Below are 22,980 nucleotides of genomic sequence, written 5' to 3' on the forward strand. Positions count from 1 at the left end.
TTTCTCATTTGTGATATGTTTCTGTGTCTCCTCATTTAGGCTGAATCTCTGTGACGGTTCCTATGTATTAGGTCAATCTGCTACAGCTCCTAGTTTTGGCAGAGTGGCCTTATGTAATAGGTTTTCTGAAGGCCTAGTGATACAGTCATTCTAGTCACCTGAGCTGGGCTCTCCAGGGATGTGGCTTGTGTGAGTCGTGTGTGCCCCTGTTGTAGTTGAGCCTTGATTGCTGTTGCAATGTCAGCGGGAGGAATTGACCATCAGGCTGACTGGCTTTGAGGAATGACCATGACTGCAGAGGACAAACTGTTATGCAGGGGCTGACCTTATGGAGTGGGATGCTCTTTAACAGGGCTCTGGTGCCTGCCAAGTCCACCCTTTGGTGTGTTGTTTGTGGAGCTAATTAGGTGGTGCTCTAGTGTGGTTTGAATCTGGCCACTGCGTGTGTTGGTTCTGGGTTCTCTTGGGAGGGTCTCTGGTGCTGGCCAAGTTCTCCAGACACCTATGCCCCACCTGAGGCCACAGTAGCTACATAGTGATGTGCAGATTCTTGCCACCTGGGCTGGACTTGGTGGTGCCTGGGGGAGGCTCAACTATGAACCAACGCCTGTTGCAACTAGTGCCAGGTTTTAGGCCACTTAGCAGGTGGTACAGGGTACTTCGAGGCCAGCTGCTGCTTGTTTTGGAATTTGGTGACCTTTGAGAGATTCTAGGAAAGTCTGCAGCACCAGCCAAAGCCAGCTGCTTGTGACAAATAACGCTGAAAGAGGTTTGGGTCCATGTATGAGTTGGGTGGGATAGGTTTCTTCAGGGTGGGGCGAATAGTGTTAGCCAATTTGATGGACTCTCAGATTTGACACCCACCTGTGCCTTCAGGTTGGATGGGGGAAGGCTCAACAAAAGAACAATGGTACTTGCCAGCACTTCTGTTCAAGACAGAGCTGCTCCTCCAGACCTCCCTGTGAAGCCAGACAATTCATTTCCTCTCAGATGTACCTTGCCCTTTTTGAGTTGCTATTCCTTCACTGGAGCTTAGTGTGAGTGTTTGTGGGTGAGGGAGTCTTTGTTCAGGCCCTTTAAGAGGATGCCTAGGTCTCCAGCAGCCCTCTGTCTCACCTGGACAGAATCCATGCTGATTTTCACAGCCACTCCTTTTAACAGCACTAGTGGTCTGGGCTGGGAAACCTGGTGTCGGCCTGGGACCCATTGCACCTCAAGTGGAACCTCTGCAGTCGAAATATCCCTTCTGATTCTTAATCACCATATGTGGGTATGGAAGCAGTATATTTTCTGTCTCTGTCCCTCTTTCTAATCTCGATGTGGCTTCTTCTTTATATCCTTAATTACAGGAGTTCTGTTTAGCTAGTCTTCAGGTGGTTCTCAAGGGTGATTTTTCTATAATTTAGTTTTAATTTTGATGTGGTCATGGGAGGAGATTGAGCACAACTACTGTTTTTCTTAACATGGTAAAATTATTGATTCTAAAATATGTGCATATATAACTTTAAAAAAAGAAAAGCTAAAACCTAAAAAAATAAGAATATGAATTACTAAAGAACATTTACCCAGCCTTGCAGAATTACCACCATCCAGACACACACCAAATACATATTTACAATTTTCTAGAAAATAGGAAAAGATTCTTAGATGCCAGCCAGAGCACTGGAGCAGGATCCAAGAGACCTTCTACTTTGATAGGTGTTATCCCTTTTGTCGCTTGATGATAGGAGGCTTTGGGATCTCTGAGGACAGGCTGGGCAACCTGGAGAGGAAGGTAACAGTGGTGGGGGACACTCAGGGGTGTCAGGACAGCAGCTATTTAGCTATTGGTTCAGAAGAATTTCAATATTATAACAATCAGTTCAGCCTTTCCAATATGTCCTGGCTGAATATCAGCCTGGATCAAATGACAAAGAGAATAATTTTAGAGAAACAAACATAGTGAGTTCACAAGATATTTTGTTTCTAGTTAGATTATTGCCTGTTTACTTTAAAATTTGAAAACACAGAGCCAATGTCCAGTAAATTGTAGTGAGCTACAGAGTGGCTCTCAAATAAATACTCGTTATATGCAAAAGGACATTTTGAAGGCATTTTGGAAAGATTAGTGTTAAGAGGACATAGAAGCAAACATCGGAAGTTCTAGATATGATGAATTTGTGATAATTGTTTCATTAAATTCTTCAGGTTCTCATTAGAAACGAAAATTAATTACAAAAAAAGTATTTCTTAAATTGGGTGGTGGATTCATGGATATTTTAGTTAATCTCTTCATGACTTAAATATGTTATATATGTTATTTTGAATGAATCTAATATTTGATACTAAAAAGGGGAAAACTGTAAAGTGTGTAAAAGCAAATATGATAACAAAATGTTAAAAAGAGCCTTTCAGATAGCAAGTGTATTGTTATAATTTAAAACTTATGTTCTCTTGTAGTTGAAAAACCGAGGTCGCTGGCTGCATTGGAATGAGTTAATTAAAAGTACTGATTTTGGAGATAAACGTGTCAGGATTCAAGATATTATAGTCCCTACAATGGACACAATTAGATATACATTTCTAATGAACTTGAGTATTACCTATGCGAAGTAAGAAATACTTATAAACATATATTTTAAATATAACAGTGCCATTCTAATACAGTCATAGGATATTTGAAATAAACTTTGAGGTCATTCATTTTCAGATAACCGAGACCCAGGGGGACTATCTGACATGTCCATAGTGACATGTGTTACTAGGGGCAAACCTAGAACCTAGGTTTCCTATTTCCTACTCCAAAGCCTTTGCTGTCATACTTTGTTGCTGCATAAGCCATCTTGTATTTCTATTATTTGTAACATCAGATTAAAGTTAGTTGTGGTATTATTGTTAAATAGATATGCATTGGACTCAAAGGTATCAGAGGTATCCTCTGTATTCTTGAGGTATCAGACTAACTATGGTCCACATTCTCCCTTTATATTTAGCATTTTTCAAATGTCTTATGCTAGTTCTTCATAACTTAAGATGAACATGAAAATCTCAGACTTAAATCAGAAGAGCACACCAAAAAATACTAGCACGTACCATAGCGTACCATAGGCTTATTCACACCAACTTTCTAACTAGCATTTTTGTAGTTATTTTGCTTTCAAAACATTATGCATAATTTACCATTACTACTACTTTAACTAGACAGGTAACTTTACATAACATGCATGAATGTCATGGTTAGTTGTTGATAAAGAACTGTCAATAAAGAACTTGTCTCTGAGTGAATTTTTTGATAATTTTATCTTGTTTAATTAAAAAAACAGGAAAAATAGCTAATGAGGGAATATTATTTTATTCCTATTTGCATTTAATGGCTAATATTAAAAGCTTTCTTAGGCAAAGAAGGCACTTGCCAATTCTAAGGAAATCCTAGTATGGGAGTTTTTTTGTGCTATGAACTACTTGTCAGAATAATACTTTTAAATAAATAATAGAAACATAGGATTACAAAGGAAACCATATATTGAAATACATTTATTAAAGCATTGAACAAACTTGGGCTATTGTAGTAATACATGTGCTTCTTTATTAATACATTAAATTATAAGATCTAGCAGTGTGTCTGATGACTCATAATTTTGAAGAAGTAATGGCTTAAGTGATATTTTTGAGATTTCATTAACAATTGTAATACATAGTATAATACCTGTGATTTCAATTGGTGACAAAGACACAGGTACTATTAATACATTTGCTCCATTTTAGTTAAGGATAGTGAAAGTAAAGATATAACCTTTCTGTTATCGAAGTTCTCAGATTCTCTGAATACTGTTTAAGAATTTCTTCAGTTGGTCCATGGACCCCCAAGTTAACAGTATTTTATTTATTAAAATTATTTTAATAAGTAGTTTTTCATAAGGTGAGTGTTACTCAGACTGGGACATAGAGATGAATTCTAGGAATTACTGTAGTTCTAAAAGAACTTTAATTTCACGTTTATACTTCAGTGATAATTTTAGAAATTAATATTAGCATAATTTTGGTTACTTAAATAACACCTTCTAACTGAATCTTGTATCTCAGTTTTAGTGTCAGCCTTTGTGTTTGTCTTTATGTATTGTGTAGTGCCAAGTTATCATTCAAAGTGACAGTATTTAATTTTTAATTCAGTATTTCTCAAACTGAGATTCCCCAGAGTTCTGTGAATATAAACTCAGAGGAGTTTTTTTGCCTTTAAAGTTAGTAACAATAACTCAAGAATGAGAAACCGTGCTTGAGGCCCCACTGAATGGAGAATTCCTTAGTTTGCTTTTAGACAGATATTTTCAGAGAGTTAACTCTGACTTGATTCTAAAATGCCTTTAACAGGTATACATAACTGTTAACTTTAGAATTCGCTACTATTTATTACCTCATAGAAACTTTATGCTATTGAGGTAACTGTGAAGCACCCTTATCCTTACTGTCATCTTCTCATTAGTCTATTCCACAGTACATCCTCTTGCTTGTACTTCTAACTAAAAAAATACCAATATATCACTTTTCTGAGGAGACACACTTTGATTTTCTTTTCTGTTACTTGTTTTATGAATGTTTTTGCATGTAGCAAAGTTATATCTGTCTAAATGATAGTTTTTACTATTAAAATCTCAGGAACAGTAAACAGAAATATGTGCCAATTGTTACTTTTACCAGTCTTTCATGAAATAACAATAATAGATTAAAATGTGAGTTTTTAGATAAAGATGATTTGATTATTGTTTATCTTTTCAGCTAACTCCAACTTCCTTTAGTAGAAATGTTTCTAACTTTTCCTCCTTTTGAATGACATGTTTTCATAAAGGCCACTGCTTTTTGTGGGTCCAACGGGTACAGGAAAATCAGTGTACGTGAAGGATAAGCTAATGAATCACTTGGAAAAGGACAAGTACTTTCCTTTTTATGTTAATTTCTCTGCACGGACCAGCGCCAACCAGGTTCAGGTTAGTTTAAAGCCAGAAACATGGGTCTATAATTATTAATTTTTTTTTTTTACTATTTTGTTAGTGTTTAAAATCATATATTAAATGAATAGCTGTGTAAATCTTATATGAATTTTAAAAAAAACTTCAAAACTTTTATTTTTGGCATTACAAGTAAGTTTTAAAAGTCAAGTTTTAAAAACATAAGTTTGAGAGAATTTTTGCATTAGTATTGGATTATTGAGCTTTAACAGCTTTTTTTTTTAAGTTTGAGAAGAAGCAACAATTGATTTCTTAACTGGAGAAGGGAGTATGAGAGAGAGAGAGGGAGGGAAGAAGAGAAGGAGGAAGGGATGGAGGGAGGACGGAAGGGCACACTTGCGCTTTCTGGGCTCTCCCATATGATCCTTAGGGGCATTTGCTGCTTTCTAAAGCCCTGTCTTTCAAACAAACTATTATATGACCTTCTATGATGAGAACAATGTAGTTGTGCATCCCACTCTTTACCCCCAAAAGTGCCAAGATGGAAATACTGCATGAAACCTTTTCTAATCACCATTTTTATCATCTATTCCTAAATTTATGTCTGTCCATTCTCTCTTGACCTATGGGACTCATTTCTGTTGCTTTAAGCCTATAGAATCCCCTTAATCTCAAAATCTTACAAATTTAAATTAGCGCTTTTAGATACTGAGTAAATTAAAGTTAATAGATAGGTTGGGGTATCCAATGAGGAAAATATTTTGTGTGTGCATGTGTGTACCATATAAATATATAAATATGCATGTATGTAACAATTCTTAGCACATAGAACTTTCAATAGATGTTTTTTGAATGATGTTGAATATAAAGTTTGGTATCACCCTAAAAGTGAATAAATATAAATAAATAAACACATGTACATAGTACTGTTTGGCATTATTTTTTAACATAATTAGACTGTTCAATTCCTAATTTTCTTCTAGTGTTACGTATGGCTACTATCCTTTCTTCTTTATATTTTAGAACATTATTATGGCTAGATTGGATAAAAGACGCAAAGGAGTTTTTGGACCACCTATGGGAAAGAAGTGTATAATTTTTATAGATGACATGAATATGCCTGCATTGGAAAAATATGGAGCTCAACCTCCCATTGAATTATTACGACAATTTTTTGACTGTGGGAATTGGTAATTATTTAATTAAGGTCTTAATTAGCCATGCTGAAGTCATTGTTCTCTTTTTCTATTTTAGTTTCTCACATCAAAATAATATAATTTTTCAAGTTATTTGTGAAAGAAAATGGTTGCTCTGATATTCCTATACAGAAATTTTTGAAGACTTTTTTATACCTTTTTTATACCATCCTTTCTTATGAATGTGTGAGTTAGATAACTAGGATTAATAATCCAGTATTGGAGATGTGTACGTTCAACAAATAATAAATTCTTTTCAAGTATTATTTTTAAATGTTGAAAATAATTTATAGATTATACCTTTCAAAGTACCATTTCCAGAGGGCTGAGAATTTATGTGTAGTCTCCAACCTAAGTAATCACCCTACATTTTTATCATTTTAAATTCCCTATATTTTCTGTAACTGTTTGAGATTACCATATCTTTGAGATGGCTTTGTTTTAACAGCAATTTCATAGATAACTGCACTTCCTCCACCCCACTTTATGATGATGTGCTTAGTTTCTAACATGTAAGACATTGTATCTTTTAGTTAGGATTAATAATCCTTCATTTCCTTTCTTAAATATACTTTCCTAATTCCCAACATACCATTATTTTTATGTCAAGGCAAGGGTAGACTAATGTTGAAGCTAAGTCATATTTTGGAAATAACATTTTCTTTGTTACTCCAGGCCCTTGGCATAATGCCTCCAGGAAATAATTGCTGTTAATAGTGTATTCCCTATTCCTCCGAGTTTCATGTCTTTATCAATATATTTTTATTTTTTAAAAAAAGACTCGTATTACACATAGTGTTTGGTAACTTATTTGCACTTAAGTATTTATCTTAATCACCTATCCATGTAATTTGTCTCATTCATTTTACTAGCCTTTAATAATATTTAGTTGTGTGGCTCTTGCCATAATATACTTAGCCAGTCTCCTATTGACAGCCATTATGGTTGTTGCCAAAAAACAAATAATATTTTTATATTTTCTATTTTGCTCTTAGACTAAGAACTGGCTATATAAATTTCTCCTACCATCCTTTCCACTTTTTGCAAGAACTTTAATATTAAAGGACTCAATGGCCTTATTGGAAATATGAATATTTTCAATGGAGTGTTTCTAACTAAATAGAGCTATTTAGATACCCCTTTCTGATTAAAACTTCTTTGGAGCTTGGTTATTCCCTGATATGTCCCTTTTTATATAAGAAAAGTGTTTAGTTACTGTTTAGACATCCTTATGTGCTCTGAAGATAAGATTTGAGATGAGAAAAAAGAAACCAGGGCTTTGCTGTAAGTAGGATAACTATATAATTTATTGTTCAAACTAAGACATTTCTGAGAGTAAAAGGGGAATGTTATTAATTACCTAGGACAAGCACAAATTAGAATTGTCCTAGGCAAAATGGGACATATGGTCACCCTACCTAAATCCAGCTGCAAATAAGATTGATCTCTCATCCATGCTCTGGATTTAGAGTAGGAAGAGGAAAATCAGAGTCAAATTGGAAAGAAGAGTAGGAGGGAATAAAGAAAGGACGAGAGAAAGGGACATTCTAGATACCCAGAATCTAGGCAACAGAATCAGTGTCACTGAAAGAAGAAACAGAGGGCTGCTTTAAAAAAAGAGTTCTCTTCTACTCTAAGCATTTTCTAAAGTTCTTCTTTTTAAAGAAGCTAAAATCAGATTAAGTTTCTAGAGAGATCTACATTTCATTCCATCTTATTGGCTTTATCACTGATTGTTTTGAATTTTTATGTGCTTTCAAGGTATGATCTTAAGGACACAAGTAAAATCACATTGGTTGACATAGAACTGATTGCTGCCATGGGCCCTCCAGGTGGTGGAAGAAATCCAGTTAGTCCTCGTTTTATTCGACATTTCAACATCTGCACTATTAATACTTTTAGTGATGAAACAATGGTCCGAATCTTCTCATCAATTGTAGCATTCTACTTTAGGACTCGTGAATTTCCTCCAGAGTACTTTTTAATAGGGAACCAAATTGTCAGTGGGACTATGGAGGTGAGCAAATATGTAATATAAAATGTTTTAGTATATATATCCCTCATTTGGTCCTTACTTTAAAAAAAACAAAAACCTTTTTTTCTTAGACAGCTGCTTTGGTCTTCAGTGTCAGAGAAACTTAAGCCTTGAGAACAGGAAGACATAGGCTTTGAACTTAGGGAATCCATTTGGATTTGACTGCTATTTCCTGGCTATATGGCCTTGATCAAGTAATTTGACCTTCCAGAAACTCATGTTTTTAAAAGTAAAATAGGAGGTAATACCAACTTAACAAAGTTGTTACAATGAAATTATACAGAACAAGTTTGTGCCACATTTTAGGTGTTTCCCTAATTGTCAGGTTCCTACTCTGATATTTATTTTCTTTTATCTCTCTTCCCTTCCGTTCTTTGTGTTTGTCTTAAAAAATAAAAGAAATGTAAGCAGCTTATGAATATACTATTTTTAGCCAGATCACATAAGAAGTAGCAATGAGAAAAGTTATAAGGAAACACAAGGATGGGAACAGAAAACAAGTCTGCCTATATATAGGCTAAGGAGCAGCTCTTATGCAGCATGTGTTATCTGCCTCTGCTCAGAGGCCAGAGCCAGGCTCATTGCTAATTATAAAAGGGTAAAAATGTATTTAAGGTAAGTCAGTGATAATCACATTGAGCTAAGCTTTTGAAAGCTTAGCTCAATGTGAATCCCAAAGTGGGGTTCACTTTGGGATCACTCCAACCAGAAGCAAAAAGCTCCCTATAATCATTCTATTAGTTTTCAAGAGTATTGTATCTTTCTAGTTCTCTTGTTCTGGTGGAAAATTAGTGCCATCAAAATATGAGCAAAGAAATAGTACATTGTAATTACTGTACTTATTTGAGTACAGAAAAGTGTTTTTATATATAAAATATGATGTTTATATTTCAGGCGTCTCCTGGAAAGAGGGTAGAGTTGGTTGGGAAGAATGGGATACAGAAAGGATCTTTCCCCACATCTTTGAAGCATTACAGACCTACTTATTTGGAGGTTAGGGGAGGGGGTTGAATCATAGGATACATATAAATAAAAAATAATTTCATTTAGTTTTTTTTTTTCAGGCTACATTATAAAAGATTTAATTAAATTTCCTTAAAGAAAATATTAAACCTCATTTGGTGTTTTCAGCATATAGTAAAAATATACTTCATTTCCATATTAGAGCCACTTACAGGAGAAGGAAGAAGAAGAGAGAAAATAAGAGAAGGGAAGGGAGAGAACACTGGCTTGTTTTGAAGTCAATGGTAGTCAAAAGGAAATTGTTTCATTCTCTTCATTTAGAATACTTAAGAATGAATTATCTGATTTCATTTTCTACTAAAGTTCTTGTTAACTACTTAAGCCCAGGTCATTGACCTTTAAATGGGACAACTATAATAATTGGGAAGTGAAAGCATTGTCACTTCTTGTACTTGGATGGAATCAGATAATATTAATTTCCTTCAGCTTCATAATGCCCAATTGAGTGGTATAAACCAAAAATAAATAGATATATGCAATGCTAGGCTTAAGTACTATACAATTTTCTAAGCCAATATGATCTGACAGAATAAATGAAATATCTTAGATAACATACAATTTGTTACATGGCTTTGCTGATTATAAGCATTCTATTTTCGCTTTGTTATTTTCATATTCAGATTTATAAAAAATCCATGGAAAATCTTTTGCCAACTCCCACAAAATCTCATTACACTTTCAACTTGCGGGATTTTTCACGTGTCATCCAAGGCTGCTTACTCATTGAAAGAGATGCTGTGGAGAGCAAGCACACTATGACCCGGCTGTTTGTGCATGAGGTTCTTCGAGTGTTTTATGATCGCCTCATTAATGATGAGGATCGATCCTGGCTGTTCAATTTAACTAAAATTGTTATAAAGGACCATTTTAAAGAATCATTCGATAGTGTTTTTTCACATCTGAGGAAAGAAAATACATCAGTGAGTATATTTAATGATTAAAAACATATGAAGTTAAAACAGTGCAATAGCATGAATTGTTACAATCATCTTATCTTTAAAAAAATTATTGCTTAATAATCGTATTTATCTTTCCTCATAGATAGGTGTTTATTTTGAGAAGATTTATCTTCAGAGGAATTATGCATGTAGCATAGAAGTTATTAAAGAATAAAACTATACAAATGATATAATAGGGATTAAATAATATAATCAAATAGGAATAGGGATTAAATTATATATAAAATAGATGTAAAGTGCTTAACATGGTGACCATCTTCAGTAACTAATAAATGTGAGTCACTCAGCCTCTGGGGCAGGGGGACTTTCTTTTTTAAATAGAAAAAAAGCACTTTTAATTCCTAAGTATATAATATAATTTTAGATATTAATTTTGCAAATATGTTATTTACTACCCTAATGTTTAAAATAATTATCTAATTGATAATCATCCCATAACATGTACAAAACAAAATTTTGTATAACATTTTCTTAAATTTATTTTAGAAAAAAATTTTAAGTTTTATAATTTGTTGATTTTTGTTCTATAGGTAACCGAAGAGGACTTAAGAAATCTCATGTTTGGTGACTATATGAATCCTGACTTTGAAGGAGATGACAGAGTTTATATTGAAATTCCAGATATTCATCATTTTAATGACATTGTAGATCAATGCTTAGATGAGTATAATCAAACTCACAAAACAAGAATGAATCTTGTCATTTTTAGGTACCTTCATTTGATATTAATGATTGAAACTTCTATTTGTAAAAGTTATTGCGAAATACTTTAAATGTACAAAAAAGTATAAGGAAAAATATGGTGAATAACCTTGTACCTACAACTGAGCTTAAGACATAAAATATTAGCAATTTATTTGAAGTCCTTTGGGCAGCCAACCTTTCCTCACTGCATCCCCAGCATACCCTGCAGGAGTCAAAGAAATCTTATGTCTCTTTTGACTTTTACTACATATGTGTGTTCCTAATCACATATGCATTATCTTATTTTGCGCATTTAAAACTCATATAAATGGTATCGTATAAATTCTGCAAGTTGGTTTGTTCCATATTGTTTGTGAGATTCACAAAAAAATGAATTTTTACTACTACCATTGTATAACACAATGTAGTCATTCTTCTGAGATAGACTTTTAGGTATCTTCCAGTTTTTGCAATTATAAAAAAGGTTTGAACATTCATGTCTGCTTGGGTACATGTATAAGAATTTCTCTAGGCTATATTCCTAGAAGTGGCATTATCGTGTCATGGTATGTAAACATTTTTTACTTTACTAAAAGTATCTTCAAAATGATTGCCATAGTATCTTCAAAAATGATTATTGTTTTTAAGAGCTTCCATTGTTTCTCACCCTTCCTAATACTTAGGATTGCCAGACTTGGTAAGTTTTGCCAGTCTAAGGAGAGTGGAATGGTGTTTCATCATGGCTCTAACTTTAATTTTCCTAATTACAATGAGGCCATCTTTCCGGAATTTGTTATTTTGTGAAGAACTGATTTCCTATTTCTCACATAGAAATCCTTATATTAAAAAGTTGAAGAAATGTTTTTAATAAAAGCAATAATATACTTCCAGTATAAGAGGTCACATTTTATTTTAATTCTATAATTCGTATATTACATTTCCTGAATTTGTAGTTTAAATAGTTTCCTTTGCATCAAATGATCCAATCGTAACTGCTTTTGAAAAGTCACACATTTTGATGATTACTTCTTTAAAATTGAGACAGCAAAGTCCAACCTTCTAGAAAAGTAAAACAATAGTTACATGTAAATATACATTTGCATTTTTATTTTCTAATATGATAATATTGACATTTCATAGGTATGTACTGGAACATTTATCACGGATATGTCGAATTTTAAAGCAATCTGGTGGAAATGCTTTGCTTGTTGGACTTGGAGGAAGTGGTCGTCAATCTTTAACTCGTCTGGCTACATCCATGGCAAAAATGCATATTTTCCAACCAGAAATTTCTAAGAGCTATGGTATGAATGAGTGGAGAGAGGACCTGAAGGTAAATTTATGAAGCAATCTAGTGTCTAAAATAACATCAGTGCATTCTTTTACCTGTGAAGAGAGAACCAACCTGTATAGCTATGTGCTGAATACATTGGTGATGATGATAATAGTATTATCCATAAAGCAGTTACTGCATGTGCTGAGCTCTGTTCTAAGTGCTTTACACACATGATGTCATTCGTGGGTACAACAATTCAATGCAGTGGGTATGGTTGTCTCTCTGTTTCACTGATGAGAAAACTGAAGTGAGTTCTTTGGAGCTGTGTTTCTGTCCCAGTAACCAATAGAACAATAGAGTGCATACTTGGGGTTTTCATCCTCATGTGTTTACAACTCTGTAGGTCCCAGAAGAGTGATGACTCCAAGTGAAAAAAAAAGGAGATATTGTTGGGCTTTTTTCACTTTCACTGACCCTTATGTACTAAATTTCTATATCCTAAAAGTTATATCCTTTTAAATGAAAATGTTTACAATTATAAACTTCCCTCTTACCACTGCTTTAGCTGCATCCGCAGACATGTTGATAAATTAGGTTTTCATTTTCATTTGTTTCAAGAAATTTTAATTTCGCTTGTTATTTCTTCTTTGACCTATTGGTTGTTTAAGAGTTTGTTGTTAAATTGCCACATATTTGTGGATTTTTTAGTTTTCCTTCTATTTAATTCTAGTTTCATTCTATTGTGATCCAAAAAGATGCTCGATATGATTTATATCTTAAATTTGTTAAGACTTTTTTGTGGAATTTGATCTATTCTAGAGAATAGTCTATGTGCACTTAACAAGAATGTGTATTCTGCTGTTGTTGAGTTGAAAGGTTTTGTATATGTCTATCAGGTCTAGTTGGTGTATAGTGTTATTCAAACCTTCTATTTCCTTATTGATCTTCTGTCTGGTTGTTCTATCCTTTGTTGTGCTAAAGTCTCCTACTATTGTATTGGTGTTTCTCCTTTCCATTCTGTCAGTGTTTGTTTTATATATTTAGGAGCTCTGCTGTTTGGTGAATAAATATTTATAATTGTTACTTCTTCCTGATGAATTGACTCTTTTATCATGTTTCTTGTCCTTTGCAAGAGTTTTTACTTAAAGTCTGTTTTGTCTGATATTAGTACAGCCACCCTACTCTTTTTCGGTTACCATTTTCAATGCACATCTTTCCCATCCTTTCACTTTCAGCCATGTGTGTGCTTAGGTCTAAAGTGAGTCTCTTATAGGCAGCATATTATTAGATCCTATATTTTTATTTATTCAGCCAATCTATGTCTTTTGGAGAAGTTAATCCATTTACATTTAAAGTAATTGCTGATAGGGAAGAATATATTATTGACATTTTGTTACTTGTATTATATATGTTTTGTAGCTTTTTTGTTCCTCATTTCTTCTCTTAATGTCTTCTATTATGTTTTGTTGATTATTTGTAGTGGCATGCTTTGATTTCCTTCTCATTTTTTTGTGTGTGTATTCTATAGACATTTTCTTTGCTGTTATTCTTGTGATTACATAAGACATCTTAAAGTTATGAAAACCTAGTTTAAACTAATAACTTCAACCTCATATAAAAACTCTACTCCTTTACAATTGCCTGCCCTTTATGCTATTGATATTACAAATTATATCTTTATAGATTGCATACCCACTAGCATAGATTTATAGGTTTTTTCTTTTAGATTCTATACAAGATTTGAAAGTAGACTTATACACTAAAGTTACAATCATATAGAATTTTACATTTGTCTCTATATAAATGCTCCTCAACTTATGATGGGGTTATGTCCCAATAAACCCATCATAAGTTGAAAATATTGTAAGTCAAAAGTGCATTTAATACACCTAACCTACAAAACACCATACCTTAACTTAGCTTACCTTAAACATGTTCAGAAAACAATATTTAAAAATCACTATAAACAGAATACACGGCAGAGTATCAGTCATTTATCCTCATGGTTGCATGCCTTACTAGGAACCGCTGCTGCCCAGTATCACAAGAGAATATCATACCATGTATTGCTAGCCTGGGAAAAGATAATAATTTAAAATTTGAGGTGCAGTTTCTATTGAGCGTGTGTTGCTTTCGACCATCATAAATTTGAAAAATTGTAAGTCAAACCTTTATAAATCAAATAAAGTTCTCTGTATTTTACCAGTTTCATATGGCTTTGTGTTGTTGTCTACCATTCTTTCATTTCAACTTGAAGCCGACCCTTTAGCATTTCTTGAAGGGCAGTTCTAGTGGTAATGAATTCCCTCAGCTTTTATCTATCTGAGAATGTCTTAATTTCTTTATTTTTGAAAGACAATTCTCCAGATACAGTATTCTTGGTTGACAGTTTTACATACTTTGAATATATCATCCTACTCTCTTCTTACCTGCAAGGTTTCTGCTGAGAAATATGCTGATAATCTTATGGAAGCTCCTGCTTTTCTCTTGCTGCTTTCAAGAGTCTCTCATTGCCTTTGACTTTCAACAATTGGATTATAATGTGTCTTGGTGTTATAATGTGTCTTTGTATGTGGATATATTTGGTTTTATCATAGTTGGAGTTAAGCGTCTTGATTTGGTATGTCCATTTCTATCCTCAGATTTGAGACATTTGGGCCATTATTTCTTCAAATAAGTTTTCTGCCCCTTTCTCTCTTCTCCCATAATATTTATATTGATCCAGTTGATGATATCCAGAAGTCTCTTAAGCTGTTTGCTTTTTTTCATTCATTTTTCTTTTTGTTCCTCTGACTCAGTGACTTCAAATGACCTATATTAAGATGACTGACTCTTTCTTCTGCCTAATCAAATCTGTCGTTGAGTACCTGTAGAGAAATTTTCAGTTTAGTTATTGTGTTTTTTCAGCTTCAGAATCTCTGTTTAGTTATTGTTTACAGTTTCTAACTCTGTTGATATTCCCATTTTGTTGATGAATTGTTTTCCTGATTTCCTTTATGTGCCTATCTGTATTTAGTTTATTGAGCATCTTAAAACAATTGTTTCGAATTTCTTGTCAAGGAGTTCATAGATCTGTTTTTTTAGGATTGGTTTCTAGAGCTTTATTTTGGTCTTTGATTGGGTCATGTTTTCCTGTTTCTGTTGAGTTTCGAGCACTTGATAAGCTGCCACTGCTCCCAATCTTTAAGGACTGGCTTCATGCAGGAGGAAAACTTTATCAATCAGCATGACTAGAGGTTCTGAGATTTCTCAGAACTTTTCTGAGGATTAATCTTCTTTGGGGTTGTGCATGTGCTTTTATTCTAGTATATATAGGGGCCTTGGTCTACTTTAATTTCCTTTTTCTTCTCTTGAGCTTTCTATTTTAGTTTTCTATTTCTAGTTTGGTTTTCTATTGTATTCTTCTGCCTTTAATGTCTTTTTTCCCTGGCACCTTCCTGTGGAACTTCAGAGTCTTCAGACTTATTCCATGTGGCAACATAGTTGGCCCTTAGTAGTTCTAAATTACTGGCCTTTATATCATCCATCTTAGAGTGACAGATACTCTTTCCATTTTCAAGTCCCTCTAAGTCCCTGAAGACTGTGATTGGGCCCGCTTAAATCATATGCCATCTTCTGAATCAATGACTATGTCTAGGGGCTTAGGTAGCTCTGACAAGTTGGGGTCTTCCACCCAGGTAATAGGCAAAAAGGAAGCCCTGATTGATAGCCCCACCAGAAGAGAGGAGAAATACTACTCTATATTTGAGATGTTGTCATCAAAAGAAAGGGAAATGGAGATAAAGCAAATATCTACCACATTTTTCTTATGAGTACATTTTTTATTTTAAGGTTCTATTAAGGAATGTGGGCGTGAAGGGCCAGAAGACAGTCTTTCTAATCACGGACACTCAGATTAAAGAGGAAGCTTTTCTAGAGGATATTGACAGTGTGCTCAATACTGGAGAAGTACCTAACATTTTTGCAGCAGATGAAAAACAAGAAGTGATGGAGGTAAATGCTTTTTAGAGAGTGCCTCTCCCAGCACAGAGATTTTCTTTTCTTGAAACTTTTTCTCTCCTCTCCAGGATAAATATAGCTTGTGCAGAGGGTTTTGGTAATTAAAAACTTAAAGCGTATTGTTTTAATACATGTTCTTTTGGTGAATTTTAAATTGCTTCTACTATTGTTATGAGACAGAATTTTTATTTTATAAATTTTTCATAATTATGGCAGTTTGTTTCATTAGTTCGAGCTTAGCATATTTTATGAATGATTACAGATGTTAAGTCATGTCTTAGAGTTATAGAGATATGAAAAAAACATAGCTTTAAAGCACTACTTGATTAGCTGTTATGGTTTACCACTGGTTAAAATTTTTCAAAAGCCTTAATAAAATGATTACAGATGTTAAGTCATGTCTTAGAGTTATAGAGATATGAGAAAACATAGCTTTAAAGCACTACTTGATTAGCTTTTATGGTTTACCACTGGTTAAAATTTTTCAAAAGCCTTAATAAAACTATTTCTCTTAACAATTCTAACATATCCAAGTGTCATGCTTTGTGATTTAATTGACAAAAAACACAATCGTGAAGCAGCCACTACTTCTGATGTCCTGTCCATTGGTCCCATTTCTCAAGATATTCCCATACAAGATCTCTACTAGTAATTTCCCTTTTTCATTACCACAACTACTTTTATCCACAGAATGTGTTACTCACACCTGGATGCTTTATTCTAGCTTCCAGTGATCCCATCTGGAATAAAATGGATTTACCCTATTAGTTCAAGCACCCTGCTTTTATCTTCTTTGGAATAAAACTATTATATACACATAATAGGTCCTCCTACATAGGGTTGATGTGAGGTCTGAGGATCAAATTAAATAAAGCACTTATGGAACATCAGGCACTTAAAAAGCCCTCAGTAAATGGTACACTTGTAGCCTGAATGATAGTCTGTAGCCTGGGGTGCAGAAGGAGAGAAAAAAAAGATCCCAAGTTCTCTGCTTTTATTTGGGAAATGTCAAGGATGTGGCCAAGGCTGCTGAGAAGAATGGTGATTCTCCTAATTCATAGGATAAACTCATCCCCCATACTCCCATTCAAGGAATAGTCAGTCACCTTTGGGGAATGGGATTTCCTAAACTTTACTAGGTTTTCCTGCTTACTTTAGCTATTGTTTACCTTTTCTTCTCACCATTTTGCTACAACATTTTTCCCTTGCTTCACTACTATTTTATGGTATGATCCAACAGTGACCTTAAGAACTTCCATTCTTCACATTCTACCAAAGCCTAGGAACACCATATCAATTTATCCACAAGGAAATAGCCATAGTCAGAACTCAGGTGTACTGAAATACACCCCGTTTCTGCTTGTTTTATACCAATGTTTTTAAATATAAAAGGTAATATTTAAAATTCTGTTATTTTCTTTACACTCTATATACCATCCTGTGCATCCCACTTTGAAGACTATGTCTTGGACTTGCTTATTTCATCCCTTTGACAAAGATTTTACTTTAAACCTCATTCCTGATAACTGACATGTATAGCTGGGCTCTGGCACTACCTAGAGGGCACCAGCACATCTGTCTAACTTCATGAGAGTTCCAGCCTCAGACCTACATTTCCAGACTATATTTCCACTGTTCATTAGCATTCCTTGCAGAATTAAGTTATTGTAACGTCTTTTTTATCTTATTTCAAGATAAGATAACTCATTTGATCCCTGAACAACCCTCAACAAAATAGGGACTCTTTTACTCTTTTCTCCATTTTAAGGATGAGGAAACTGAGTTATGAAGAGTTGAGATAATTTGCCCCCAGGTCACATAGGTAATAAACTGCAAGCTGGGATTTGAATTCAAGAAGTTTGGTTCTGGAGCCATTATGCCTAACCTCAAGTAAAATATCTTTCTCATATAAAGATATACAAAGAAAGAATCTAAAAGTGACCAATAATCTCATTACCAGAGAATGCTATTTACATTTTTTAAATATGCAAATATTATAAGAATAAAGTTAGAGAATTTAAAGAGCATAAGAATGTCCAAAGTGAAAAAAAAGGGATGACATAAACCCAGAAAAATGTCCAAAATAAAAAACAAAAGCCTCACTCTCACACTCTCCCTTAAGTCCATCTCACCAACTATTAATAGTTCTTGGCGATTGCTTCCATAAAAAGGTGTTCCTATATATACATATACACCTATATATTGTCTCATTTAACAAAGAAGATTATATTATACATATTGTTGCACAATTTAGGGGGTTTTTTCCCCACTTAATTTATCTTGCTATAGCACATACATTGCTACACTTCATTATTTTTAACAGTTGTATAAAATTAAAATGTACGGATATTTTATAATGTTTTTAACTGTGTACTTCAGTTGTTTAGATTTTTTCTCTTAAAAACAATGTTGAATATATCTTGGTGAACTTTTTGTTTATAAGTTAAATTCTTGGCAGATATTTGTTTTTGCATTATAAAATTAAGGAGTTGGAAGTCTTCTAAGTACAAACTATATCAAAAGCCATCCTATTATTATAAAAACAAAAATTTAAAGATATTTACAAGGGGAGTAATAAAAATTCTTAATATTCCAATATCTACTAATCTCATTATCAGCTTATCTATTTTTATTTACCAGGTTTTTATTTTCTGATATTCCCTAGGGTGTTCGTCCTGTAGCTCAGGCTGGCAGTAAACATGATGAACTTAGTCCTTTAGCCTTGTTTGCTTTCTTTGTGAATCGCTGCAAAGATAATCTTCATGTTGTAGTGGCCTTTAGCCCCATTGGAGATGCCTTTCGAAATCGCTTGAGACAGTTTCCATCCCTCATCAACTGCTGTACCATTGACTGGTTTCAGGTTTGTAATTTTGGGGAGGAGGGCAACTAATTTTTTGGAATTTTACTGAAATCTTACTCAAGCTTTATTAATATACATAAGCTTGGCACCAAGGACTGATAAGACTACATGATCCCCATAAGAAGTTCACACTCCAGACTGGAAGACAGAAAAGGCAATCAGTGAATGAGCAGTCACAATTACATAAAAGAGCCATAATCTTGTTGTACAAAAGATGTACTTAAGACAATGAACCTCTGAATTATGGAAGTGCATTAATTATGTATTGGAGGGGTGTATTAGGAACCACTAGAATGTATTTTATATATATATATATATATACACACACACACACACACACACACACACACACATGTAAAGAAATCATATATATATGATAAGGAATTGGCATACATGATTATGGAGGCTGAGAAGTTCCAAGACCTGCAATTGGCAAGCTGAAGACCCAGAAAGCTGATGGTATAGTTCCAGTCTAAAGGCTAGCAGGCTTGAGACCATGAAGAGTTGATTTATCAGAGTTGATTTATCAGTTCAAATCTGAAGGCAAGAAAAAACTGATGTCCCAGTCAGGCAGGAGGAATTTCCCTTTATTCAGGGGAGGGTCAGTCTTTTTGGGTTTTTTCAGGCCTTCAACTGATTGGATGTCACACTAGGAATAGCTCCCTGTTCCTATTGGGTGAGGCCCACTCGCATTAGAGAGGGCAATTACTCAATCTGTTGATTTAAATGTTAAACTCATCCAAAAACACATCTTACAGAAACATCTAGAATAATGTTTGATTAAATATATTGGCACCATGTGGCCCATAGTCAAGTTGGGATATAAAATTAACTATCACATGGGGATATGATGTGCAAAGGTAAAACAGTAGGTAGTGTAGTGCATGGCTCATATGGGCAACTGCAAATAGTTTGGTATAGCTGACTGGCAATGAGGGCAGCAGGAGTTTAGTTGGAACTTTGAGTGGGTGACAAATTATAAAGGGATTTGTAAATGTGCCTAGGAATTTGGTTTTATATTTAAAGACATTGCAAGAGGATTAGCATATATTGAGCTAATCTATATTTTAGGGAGAAAAAACCATTGTGTGGTGAATGATTTGGAGTGGAGCAAAACAAGAGACAGGAAGATCAATTGAGTGGCAATTTCAGTCATGCCAGCACCAGATGATGAAGGCCTCCACCTAACTTAACCTTAAGGCCAATTGTCACTTACTATATAAAAGCATTAAGTTGTCGTAGATTGAGAAAAGCAGCTCATGGTGACTTCTGTTTAATTGTTTGTTACGCAATAGGACATGGACTATAGATTGGCCCTGGATAATTCCTTTTAAAAATATTTTCAGAGACTAATTTGTTTTATTCTCTTTTGCCTATTTACTAATTGCATGTTTGAAAAACTAATTCTGCCCTTTTGAGAATTATACACATGTTTAAGCTAGTGTGTTTTAGTGTTCATATAACAAAAGCTTATTAACCAATGTTATCCCAATAAACTTAATAAAAAAAAATAAAAATAAAACAATTTGCCCTAAATCTAAAAAAAAAAAAAAAGCTGTGTGAAACAATTTTGGAACCATTGTTTCCATTAAGTAGTTGAAAACCAAAACTGAACAAAGGCCAGCCATAAGTTTTTCTTTTGTGAAATCTTATAAATAAAATTCTTCTACTTTTGGTTATCTTTTTCATAACATGAGACTTTCTATTCTATTATAAGAGATTCTTGTTGTGGATAATTTTTAAAAAGAAAGAACTGGGAGTTGCAAATAAGGTAAGGGAGATTAAGTGGATAACAGGAATAAATGTTTCACAGTGAAGCAGTGAGGGTATTAGAACTTGTATCAGAGAAGCTGATGGCGTTGTTTGGGGCCTGGGTCTGTGAAACTCGGGAAGTGAGTGTATACTCCTATGTGTCACACAATTAGGTAGTCACTGACTTTTTTTGAAAGATCGCTAGTCTCCAAAGTATGGTGTATACTTACCAGGAATGCCAAAACAATTCAGAGAATAAGGGAAGGAATTACTGGAATATTCATTTTTGTAGGAAATATTTCACGTAGATTAATATCAACACCCTTACTCAGTTTGTATGGCTGTGTGTCATAGATGGTATGTAGGGTGCCCTGAGGGATTCCTGCAGTGTACTGAAAATTGAAGACATAATGCAATTATAAGTGGGCAGTAAGAGAATGGCATAAACTAGCATGAACTACCTCAAATTCTATGTCAGCCATATCATGAAGCAAAAACAATGACTATTTAACAAGATTTGACATGATGCTGGTAAAAACAAATTTCAGAAAGTTATTTGGAATAGGAAGTTATAGTGACTGTTTAAATAATAAACCTTATCCCCTGGGTATACCATACCTTGCAATATCAGTTTATTATGGCATGCGATATATTACTGGTTATGTATCAATAGTCATTTTCTACTCACTCCATCCTTGCTGACAGAATTCTGATTTTGTTTGGGAAATTATCCTTTATGTAGCTGTGTTTACAGGAATTAATTCCTGGTTAGTATGAATCAATATTGGTGCTCTCATTCCTTTTACTGTGAATTGGTTTATACATGAGCCTATTCATGACCCATTCCTTGCCAGTGGGTCCTTAGTTAAAGTTTGCTTTGGGGATTTTCTTTTTTTTTTTACTATAAAAAGAGTTACATGGTAGGAGATGGATCTTTCCTGTCTCTCAGCCTTGTTGTTTGAGGATATAATGTCCATAGCTGCAGCAGTCATCTTGTCACCATGATGGGACGAGCCCAAGTATAAAATAAATGCACTGAGAATGGTGAAGCAAAAAGATGGAAAAAAATGGATGTGGTTGAGCTTCTAAATTAAGCAACTCTGGAAATACCTTACTTCTGGGTGTATTATTATATATGATGATACATCCCCTTTATTTGAAGACATAGACTGATTTCTGTCACTTTAGCCATAAACATTTAAACTGCTACACAGAGTACTAAACCTTCATGATCAGCAGCATAATTAAAAATGAAGCACTCAGAACACAAGATAAACTTTCATAATTTTTCAATAATGTATAAGTCATATGACACTTATTCTGGCCTTCTATAAAAATTTACTGATCTTAATCTTTAGAAGACTCTTTTAAGTTTAAAAGTATATTAGTATAATAATATCATGTGAATATAATCTATTAACAAATATGCCTAATTGGCAGTGGGTATTTGAAACTTTTTCACTAATGGAGTGCTTAATCAAAAAAGTTTAAATTTTATTACAAAGAAGGTCGGACACTGAAAAAATTGATCTTAAAATGTATATTGGCTGCTACAAAGTAAAAAAACTACAAGCATTTCATTAAATCAAAATGAAAGGAAATCTGGAAAATATTTTAATAAGTAAAGATGATTTACTCATTTAACAAATTAATTCATTCAATAAATATTTGAAATATTTATTGACAAGTTCTGTTTTAGATATTGAAGATAACAGTGATGAGAAAAACAAAGTCCTTGCTTTCATGGATTTACATTTTAGTGTGAAGAGGAGACAGAAAGTAATCAAATGAACAAATAAATATATATCAGGTACTGGTAGGTGGTAAGAAAAAAACTCAAGATAAGGGAAAATATAATGAAGGAGGGAATGTAGTTTTAGAACTCTGGGAAGATCTTGCTGACAGGTTAGCATTTGAGCAGAGATATTAAAGAGTGAGTCATGGGGAGTTCTAGGTAAAGAGTTTCTAGTTAGAGGAAACAGCAAATCCAAAGGCCCAGAGGCAGGAGCATGTTTGTCATATTTTAGGAAGCGCAAAGGAACCATTTCACTGAGACAAGGAAGACTGGAGAAGAAGCAGTTTCATGGGGAAGAAAATCAAAAGTTCAACTTTGAATATAAAAAGTTAGTAATTTTGATGGGCTACTAGTAACAAAATTCTAAACTAAGGACATAGGGTTTTTCCCTCTCATGTAGAAAAAAATCTGAAGGTTAGCAGACTGGGGCTTTTGTAGCTTAACAAAGTCATCAAAATCCCAAATTTCCTTCTGCTTTA

At 33.9% G+C, this 22,980-nt stretch overlaps 1 protein-coding gene across 1 annotated transcript in view; it reads left to right on the top strand.

The window, feature by feature from the left end:
* Positions 1-22,980, top strand: part of DNAH12 (dynein axonemal heavy chain 12) — a 228,350-nt gene that overhangs the window by 126,009 nt on the left and 79,361 nt on the right. Inside the window, exons 39-47 of the mRNA XM_023537644.1 lie at positions 2,440-2,591; positions 4,823-4,961; positions 5,946-6,112; positions 7,880-8,135; positions 9,797-10,096; positions 10,666-10,844; positions 11,960-12,152; positions 15,927-16,088; positions 18,760-18,954. Of these exons, the coding sequence (XP_023393412.1) occupies positions 2,440-2,591; positions 4,823-4,961; positions 5,946-6,112; positions 7,880-8,135; positions 9,797-10,096; positions 10,666-10,844; positions 11,960-12,152; positions 15,927-16,088; positions 18,760-18,954 (1,743 nt within the window). The remainder of the gene's footprint in view (positions 1-2,439; positions 2,592-4,822; positions 4,962-5,945; positions 6,113-7,879; positions 8,136-9,796; positions 10,097-10,665; positions 10,845-11,959; positions 12,153-15,926; positions 16,089-18,759; positions 18,955-22,980) is intronic.

This window comes from Pteropus vampyrus, unplaced genomic scaffold (genome assembly GCF_000151845.1).
Source record: "Pteropus vampyrus isolate Shadow unplaced genomic scaffold, Pvam_2.0 Scaffold195, whole genome shotgun sequence".
Taxonomy (NCBI): domain Eukaryota; kingdom Metazoa; phylum Chordata; class Mammalia; order Chiroptera; family Pteropodidae; genus Pteropus; species Pteropus vampyrus.